The sequence below is a fragment of the Somniosus microcephalus genome, chromosome 9 (genome assembly GCF_052327205.1).
Source record: "Somniosus microcephalus isolate GS21.2 chromosome 9, FLI_Smic_1.0, whole genome shotgun sequence".
Classification (NCBI taxonomy): Eukaryota; Metazoa; Chordata; class Chondrichthyes; order Squaliformes; family Somniosidae; genus Somniosus; species Somniosus microcephalus.
In genome coordinates, this window is record NC_140995.1 from 185,656,293 (window position 1) to 185,665,312 (window position 9,020).

General features: G+C 43.7%; 1 protein-coding gene across 1 annotated transcript; it reads right to left on the minus strand.

Annotated features, from left to right (window-relative positions):
* Window positions 1-1,838: 1,838 nt before the first annotated feature.
* On the minus strand, window positions 1,839-8,694 carry LOC147112905 (nuclear receptor subfamily 0 group B member 2-like). The gene is made up of 2 exons (XM_085996249.1): window positions 8,027-8,694; window positions 1,839-2,317 (listed from the first exon to the last, which is right to left on the minus strand). Exons 1-2 carry the CDS (start codon window positions 8,592-8,594, stop codon window positions 2,070-2,072), a joined length of 816 nt encoding a protein of 271 aa, XP_085852375.1. The 5' UTR covers window positions 8,595-8,694; the 3' UTR covers window positions 1,839-2,069.
* Window positions 8,695-9,020: the final 326 nt, after the last annotated feature.

A 9,020-nucleotide genomic window follows, 5' to 3' on the forward strand; every position in this document is an offset into this window, starting at 1 on the left:
GCGCATTAACAGAAACTTCACATGAACATTGGCTAAAAAACCCAAGTGCCTACCCTTGTGTGTTGTTACTTCATATGATTGGACTAGGATGAGGGTGAATGTGAGGGGTGGCTAGTGAGATGGGGAGGTGCAAGGTAAGTTGGTGTGAGTATGGATGTGCAGGAGTAGGGTAGGGAAGGCAGAGTGATGGCGATGTGATGAGTGGCACAGCAGGATGAGGTTGAGTGTGGCTTTGTACTAACGTTTTGTGATCTACTGAGATCATTGAAAGGTTTGCGCCACTGTAGCCTGGTCCTCCTAATGACATCCCTGCTTGTGTCCTCCTGTGCAATGTGCAACCAGGTTGCGTTGGTCTCCTGGGGAGGTCTCTTCTGCCCATGGGAAGGGAAGAGGTCCTCCTTGCATGCTGTGACTCCCTCCATAAGCATATGGAAGGAGTCATGGGAGAGCCTGGGTGCAGCCGTGAATCTCTGTGCAGTGCTCGTCAGTGTTTGCAGCACCTCAATGCTGTAGAACACTGACAGCACAACTGTCAAAATCAATTTGCGCATGGTCCCTTTAAGGAAACCGGCTGATGACGCGTCATAAATGACATCATCAAACCCGCTTCCTCTAATTGGCTGGGAAACAAGCTAGGCGAGCTTAACAAGCCCAATCAATGTAAAATCACTTTGGACAGCGGGCTGGAGCCAGCAGCGAGGTTGGGACCCGCCACCGACCCTGGCCGCGCCAGACCCACCGATGTAGGGGAAATCGCGGCCAGGCTTTTTGAAACGAAGCTGTTGGGCAGTCAAGTTTCTAAACATAGAGCTGTGAAAGCTTGAGGATGGCTCATAAAGTCAGAAAAGCTGGAGGAACATTTAGAAGACCATGGGGGGAAAATTGGGTTGCTTTGTGCTTCCCGTTAGCGTGCCAGGGGACAAATTTCAGCGGGAGGTTAGCGGCGGCGGTAGCTGGTAGCACCACACAACGCTGCGCCGCCGGCAATGACATCATCAGCGTGCGCAGTGCCCCGCTTGCGCCCCAGCTGCAACCTTGGGTTGCGCACCCTGACCCATCGTCGGACGATATGGCTGACAGGGTCAGGGTGGCATTTTTGCAGCCACGTGGCGCTACTTAAAGGGCAGGTGTCGGGCGGCCATTTTTTTTGGACAGACTGCCAGTACCTGCCTCCTTCCCCTTTTTTCTTCGGGGTGCCAGCTGTGATCGCTCAGCCCGGCACTCCTCTTGAGTGCTGGGCTGTTTTCACGGCACCCCGCTCCCCGGTGGTCCAGCAGGGTCATGGTGCGTGCAGTGCTAGGCCCCTCCCCTTTAATCAGGGGAGGGAGGCCTGCAATGACGCGGCGCTACGTGCCGACGTGCGTGATGCTGTTGCACGTAGCGCCGCGAAATTCACTGGTAGTACCCCAAGAAGGAGGGGGTACGCTTCCAGTAGTGCCCCGCCTCCTGCTTGGGGTGCTACCACTGAATTTATGGCGCAGGGGCACTAACTTTTTCGGGTGCTAAAATTAGCACCCCGGCAATGTTAGCGCCCCAAAGGGGGCGCCGTCGAATTTTTCCCCCCTATTGTTTAAGTCAAATAAGATGACCCACTGAGGCAAGGAAGCATGGCATATTCTTTATTTTATATCATTGAGTAAAGATACGTTGTACTGATTGAACTTAGTAAATCTGATTATAACAGTTGCTCCGTATGTTCACTCACTGGAGGAGAATTTCAACTCACGGCTGCCGGTTATTTTTAACTTATTTTGACCATGCCTGTAGCTCCTTTCCCACATTTATTTGTTGATATGCTTATTCATTACAGGTGTTTTAAGAAAAACAACATGGGAAAAGAAATGGTATGGAATGTAGACTAATCCACAGCTCCAATTTTATTAAACAAAACAAAAGCATAAATAAGCACTTGTTAATAACATGTCTCTATGTACATACAACAAATGATAGTTACTGTACATATTGCACAAATAGCTGCTACAGGTTTGTTACATACATAACTATAAAGTATATTCACAAGTCACAAAGCATTGAGAAGATTCAAGTGTAGAGGATAGCATTCTTGCAATTTAATTTAGTTTTGCACAGAGCATCTCTAAGAGTAACTCGTTCATATTCACTTTGCCCAGGACTGGTCTGAAAAAAAGTTCTGTGACAGACGTGGTGCTGACCATTCTGAGAGTGGAGAGAGTCAGTAGTATTCGAGCAAACCTCGCTTGATCTCCATTGTGCATCATGCTGATGAATTCGTTCAGGGTGTGCTGGGCTTCTTGCTGCAGGCCCAGGATGTACTGAGGCGTCCTTAAACTAGGAACATCTGTAATACAGGATAGCGAAGGGTTATGCTCATTTAAAAGGGAGGAAATTGCATACATTCACAGATACTCGGCGTTAAGTTCTGAAAGACATTATTATAAACTTAAAATCTCTTTTCTCTTCCTTTATCTCTCTTCAATTTAATTGCTGATTACCTGGCTGAGTTTGGGAAATCATCATATGCGCAGACATCAACACAAACCTGCATTTTTTCTTTGCTTCATGTGAATTATGCTGGTTTAAATTTTATTTAGTTTTAGTCCAATATTAAACTTGGATATGAAATATGTTTTTGCCATCAAATATTTCTTACTAGAAATGTCAAAGTAATGATTTATAAAAGATGTGACTGAAAACTGGACAAACAAAGTAGGAACATGTTCCCATGTTTCCCCTCGCAGCAAGCACCCAATCTCAGCTGTGTCGTCAGGAGGAGGTACCAAACAGAGACTAGACACTTCACCACAAGCAACAAGTGAGAAAATTGAAGATTCAGACACCTCAAGCTACTCTCATGCATTTCCTCCTAGCTGGAGCATTGGCAGAGCTTGGCACTGAATTGTCTGACTGTCCACCTTTTCATTACGAACATACGAATTAGGAGCAGGAGTAGGCCACTCGGCCCCTCGAGCCTGCTCCACCATTCAATAAGATCACGGCTGATCTGATTACTCCACATTCCCGCCTACCCCCAATAACCTTTCACCCCCTTGCTTATCAAGAATCTACCTCCCTCTGCTTTAAAAATATTCAAAGACTCTGCTTCCACCGCCAAAGTTCCAAAGACTCACGACCCTTTGTGAGAAAAAATTTCTCCTCATCTCTGTCTTAAATGGGTGACCCCTTATTTTTAAACAGTGACCCCTAGTTCTAGATTCTCCCATTATGGGAATAATGCATAAGATGGAGTAGAGTTTAGTGAAGAGAAAAAATACAGCAACATGGGGAAAATATTACTTCTAGTTGGATCAGGTTCTGGTATCTTTCTGCACACCCCTTCGCTGGATTGTAAAACTGAGGTATTAACATAAAAAAATGTTAAAAACCAGTGTCTGGGTGTTCCTAGCTAACCCTATGTCCTGATCGACTGATGTTTTTTGATACAATGGATGTATTTGTGGCCATTTTTAATGAATTGATTAACATGTCTGGGTCAGCCCATGTAAAATAAATAGATTTTGTTCCAACAGTGAGCAGTGAAATTTCACCTTAATGCATTAACTAATTCATTAAAAAAAACACGTAAAGGAATCTCCACCCATAAAATGGCAAATGAATGTACAGAGCATCACCTAACATATCAATCCTTATTTTATTGGTGAAAACTTTCCGTAGCCCTCGTCTGAATTATAATCGTTCTTGTTCTACAAAGCACGTAGCACTTCTGCAAGTATCAGAGGATATTAAATGTTTCATTTATTTGAAGCTATGTATGAGGGCACAAATTCCTTCTTCTTTCTGATTTTTTCCCCCTTACTACTCCTCCGTGAACCACACACCTCCGGCATCTAAAAGGGTCTCCACCATCAATGCCACTCTTGGAATCAGCACGTGTACGGTGGAGACCAAAACAATTTTTCTTTTCTCGCTGTCAGCAGAAGGAGATCAAACTTGTATCACACCTCTTTGTTGCATAATGTGATTGTGTTGTAACTTACAATGCTGCGGTCTTAGATTATTCATTTTAAGTTTTATTAATAAAAATGCTACTTCTGAATTATTAAATCTTTCCCCTTCCACCCCTCCCTTCCAGGCCTCCATCAATGCCACTCTGAGCTGTCTGCAACATGGTTTTCATTATGGAGATGCCTGTTGCTTCTGAATTTCCTTAACCCACTTCATAGAAAGGCATAAGCTCCCCTCTCATTAGTAGAAAAGCTGAGATCAGGAACTCAGTGAGCCAAACCTCTGTCCCTCACTGCTATGGAACTGCACATTGGTGTGCCATGAATATGCAGCAATTTATTCAATCTTTAATATTATCAGATTGATAACGGATTACTGTAAAACATCTATATGTGTTTTAAATTAAGTCATCAAAGGTCAGAGCAGAAAAGCAATTGGAATTGTTTATCATGCAAAAGTTTGAACTGAATGTTTCCATCCATTCATCAGTTTCTATTATGGGCTAACTTTCAAAAGATAAACTCAACACATTGATTATATATCAGTGAGGAAACAGGAAGATAGCAAAGTTTGCTATGTGTTCTTTTCAAATTTAACACCCAATAGAAAGTATACTTGACCAACAAAGATTTAAATAAGAACATAAGAAATAGGAGCAGGAATAGGCCAATCGGCCCCTCGAGCCTGCTCCGCCATTCAATAAGATCATGGCTGATCTGATCCTATCCGCCAATCCACTATCACAGAACCATCTCCTGAATCTAACAGAATTAGACACACGAAATAGGAGCAGGATCAGGCTACACGGCCCCTGGGCCCGCTCCGCTACCCACAGGGCCATGTCTGATCCGAACCTAGACTCATGTCCAAATTCCTGCCCGCTCCCCGTAACCCTTAATTCCCTTTACTTCTAGGAAACTGTCTATTTCTGTTTTAAATTTATGTAATGATGTAGCTTCTACAGCTTTTTGGGGCAGCATATTCCATGGACCTATCACCCTCTGAGTGAAGTAGTTCCTCCTCATCTCAGTTTTGAAAGAGCAGCCCCTTATTCTAAGACTATGCCCCCTAGTTCTAGTTTCACCCATCATCGGGAACATCTTCCCCGCATCCACCCGATCCAACCCCTTCACAATCTTATATGTTTCAATAAGATCGCCTCTCATTCTTCTGAACTCCAATGAGTAGAGTCCCAATCTACTCAACCTCTCCTCATATGTCCATCCCCTCATCCCCGGGATTAACCGAGTGAACCTTCTTTGTACTGACTCGAGAGCAAGTATGTCCTTTCTTAAGTATGGACACCAAAACTGTACGCAGTATTCCAGGTGCGGTCTCACCAACACCTTGTACAACTGAAGCAATACCTCCCTATTTTTATATTCTATCCCCCTAGCAATGAAAGCCAACATTCCATTGGCCTTCTTAATCACTTGCTGCACCTGCATACTAACCTTTTGAGTTTCGTGCACCAGGACCCCCAGATCCCTTTGTACTTCAGTACTTTCCAGTTTCTTGCCATTAAGATAATAACTTGCTCTACGATTTTTCCTGCCAAAGTGCATAACCTCACACTTTCCAGTATTGTATTCCATCTGCCAAATCTCTGCCCACTTACTTAGCCTGTCTATGTCCCCTTGCAGGTTTTTTATGTCCTCCTCACTCACTACTTTCCCTCCCATCTTAGTACCATCTGCAAACTTTGATATGTTACACTCGGTCCCCTCCTCCAAATCGTTAATATAGATTGTAAAGAGTTGGGGACCCAGCACTGACCCCTGCGGAACACCACTAGTTACTGATTGCCAGTCTGAGAATGAACCATTTATCCCAACTCTCTGCCTTCTGTTAGATAGCCAATCCTCTATCCATGCCAGAATATTACCCCCAATCCTGTGATTTTTTATCTTAAGCAATAATCTTTTGTGTGGCACCTTGTCAAATGTCTTTTGGAAGTCTAAATACACTACGTCCACTGGTTCCCCTTTATCCACCCTATACGTTACTTCCTCAAAGAACTCCAGCAAATTTGTCAAACATGACTTCCCCTTCATAAAACCATGCTGACTTTGTCCTATTAAATTATGATTATCCAAATGTCCTGTTACTGTCTCCTTAATAATGGACTCCAAAATTTTACCTACCACAGATGTTAGTTTCCAGCCTTCTGTCTACTGCCCTTTTTAAATAAGGGTGTTACATTAGCAGTTTTCCAGTCTGCCAGGACCTTTGCCGAGTCCAGGGAGTTTTGGAAAATTATTACCAATGCATCCACAATGGTACATATATACAATGACAAATAGGTACAATCTATTGTACACAGTCTACAATAGGTAGCATTTAAATCACTAATGATATGAACAGCTGTATCATTCCCTCATGTCAAGTCCTTCTAAATATCACTGATTTCCTACAATAGATACAGCCAGAGTTTTCAAAGAGCATTACTATTAAAATGAGTACTTTTAATGCTCTCCTTTTAGGTCTCCCATGCAAAGTTTTAAATATGTCTGTTCTCTTTTTAAAGCACTAATCAGTAGATTAATGTGCAAGATCACGAGATCACAAAATATATAAAGATGAGGAAGGGCATACAGCCCATCCTGGCTCATCCCTGCAAAGAAAACTATGGTTCCCTCATCACAGCATCAAACTCGTTCTTAAATGATTCTAGTGTTTTTGCCTCTACTACGCTACCCAGAAGTGCATTCCATGTATTGATCGCTGTTTGTGTGCAGAAAAGCATCCTTACTGCAGAAACTCGCCAAGGCTCCTTCGACAGCACCTCCCAAACCCGCGACCTCTACCACCTAGAAGGACAAGGGCAGCAGGTGCATGGGAACACCACCACCTCCAAGTTCCCCTCCAAGTCACACACCATCCTGACTTGAAAGTATATCGCCGTTCCTTCATCGTCGCTGGGTCAAAATTCTGGAACTCCCTCCCTAACAGCACTGTGGGAGTACATTCACCACACGGACTGCAACAATTCCAGAAGGTGGCTCACCACCACCTTCTCAGGGGCAATTAAAGATGGGCAATAAATGCTGGCCTTGCCACGACGCCTACATCCCGTGAATGAATTTTTTAAAATTAGTCCTAAATTTGCCTTTCTCTAGTTTCAACTTGTCTCACCCTTGTCCAGCAGTTATGGCTTAGTTTGAAATAGTGTTCCAGATTTACCTTTTTTATGCCATTTCCTTTTTAATATACCTCACAGCCACCTCCTTTCAAAGCTGAGAAGCCCAGGTTTCTCCAATATTTCCTTATAACTCAGTCCCCTGATGCTAGGGATTAGGCTTAAGGTACTTTTCTGAACCACCGCCAGGGCTTGAATGTTTCCCATGTGTCTTGTTGGTAAGACCTGGACCTGGAAGTCAAGGTGTGGTCTGATGAAAGCACTGCATAGTTTCTGCATGACTTCCTCTGACTTTGATTGTTTTGGCTATATGTCAGAATTTTGTTTGCCTTGTTGATTCAGAGAATCATTGAAATGACAGCATAGCAAGAGGCCATTCAGCCCACTATACCAATGCTGGTACTAATTCTTCAACTGAAGCTATCTACCGTCATTCCGTTTCCCTGCTCTTTCCCTGTATCCTTTTATTGTTCTTCCTTAAGGTTTTCTTGAGCTTAAATCTCAGCCTCTGATGCTGTTAAGCCCTTTTCTCTCCCCTCAGGCTTCCACCAATGTCACTCTGAAAGGCGTGCAGTGCAAGCCTGAGTGACGTTTCTTTCCATTACACCACATGGGCTGCCCCACACAAGTTGCCAATCTTGCTGGCTCGTGAGGCTTAGCAGCATGCAGAAGGATGGTAAGTAGTTGTGAGGTGACGGACCTGGACCTCTACAACACTCTTAGTGACTTAACCAGGAATATTATCTATAGCACAGCAGAAGACCATCAGATCTGATACAACTCTCTCCAACTGGAGAGAATTTCTTTAGTGCAGAGGGTTTAACCAGACAAGGCACAACATGAGGGAGAATTACATAAACTTAAAAAAAAAGACATCTATTTTGTGAGTAATAATTAAAAAACAAACAATTCCTCATAGTGACTGAAATTTGATTTCTTTCTCACCTGGATTGAAAAGGGTGATGCCTTTGAGATATGCATATTCTTTGGTGCTGATATCCATGCTCCAGAGCTTCATAAGAAATATCTTCACTCTTTGAACTTCTGCCAGAGATGGGGCATTCAAGACTGTCTCCTGGTTCTGTCCATCCATCGCTTTCTGATTCAAGAGAATCTTCCTCAGCAAACTGGGTGCCACAGCTTCAGCCAACTCAAAGTCTACTCTTTCCTGAGCTAAGCCCAAGATGAAGAGTGGAGCCCAGCAATTCTGCACCAGCAGGACCTGATCCCCTTCAGGCAGCTGGCAAAAGGAGGGCAAGTTTTTAATGAAATTCAATGTCTTTAGCAGTACTTCTGAGGCCAGTCTGCAAGTGAGTTCTGGCGTTTTGAGAACAACTTTTCTTCTAAACTCACAGGAGCACCCAAGAGCTGAAGGGTGATGGTGATGTCGATAGTGACACCAGCTTGATTCTCTGGGATGATCTTTGTTGAGAATGCTGTAGAGTATGCTGCTGTGTGATCCCTGTCCGCAGTGACATTTATCAAAACTCACTGATTGGGATACGCAAGCCATGTTTAACTGCCTGCAATCCTTCTGTACCTTATCTGCTTTCACAGTCACTGAACTCTGCCTTTATAGGCTCAGCATAACCCCTCTGTAAAAGTACCTTGAACTTCAACTGCCCTCGACTACCATTTAAAGACAAGCCAGGCGTGGCTGATTCATTCAAATGGCTTTTTTATGTTGATTGGTTACCTGATTTCTCTGAATGGCAGGACTGGTGAAGGCTTTATCTCTGCACGATTAATAGAGGATATATTGTTGGTCACCACATTTACTGCTGTGAAGGAGTCATCCGTACCTCGGTACCAATGACCTCCTCATGTTGCCAACTAAGGTGATGTAATTGTTTTACAATCATGGGAGTCATGTCAAATTCAGCCTGTCCTTGAAAACAGCCAAGTTGAGAACACAACATGTTTAGCTGTCAGTTCCACT

Excerpts from the sequence above, each read along its gene's own strand:
- LOC147112905 (XM_085996249.1), bottom strand. The coding sequence starts at position 8,594 with ATGGCTTGCGTATCCCAATCAGTGAGTTTTGATAAATGTCACTGCGGA. Across the intron at positions 2,318-8,026 it reads CATCACCCTTTTCAATCCAG|ATGTTCCTAGTTTAAGGACG; the intron begins GTGAGAAAGAAA and ends CCTGTATTACAG.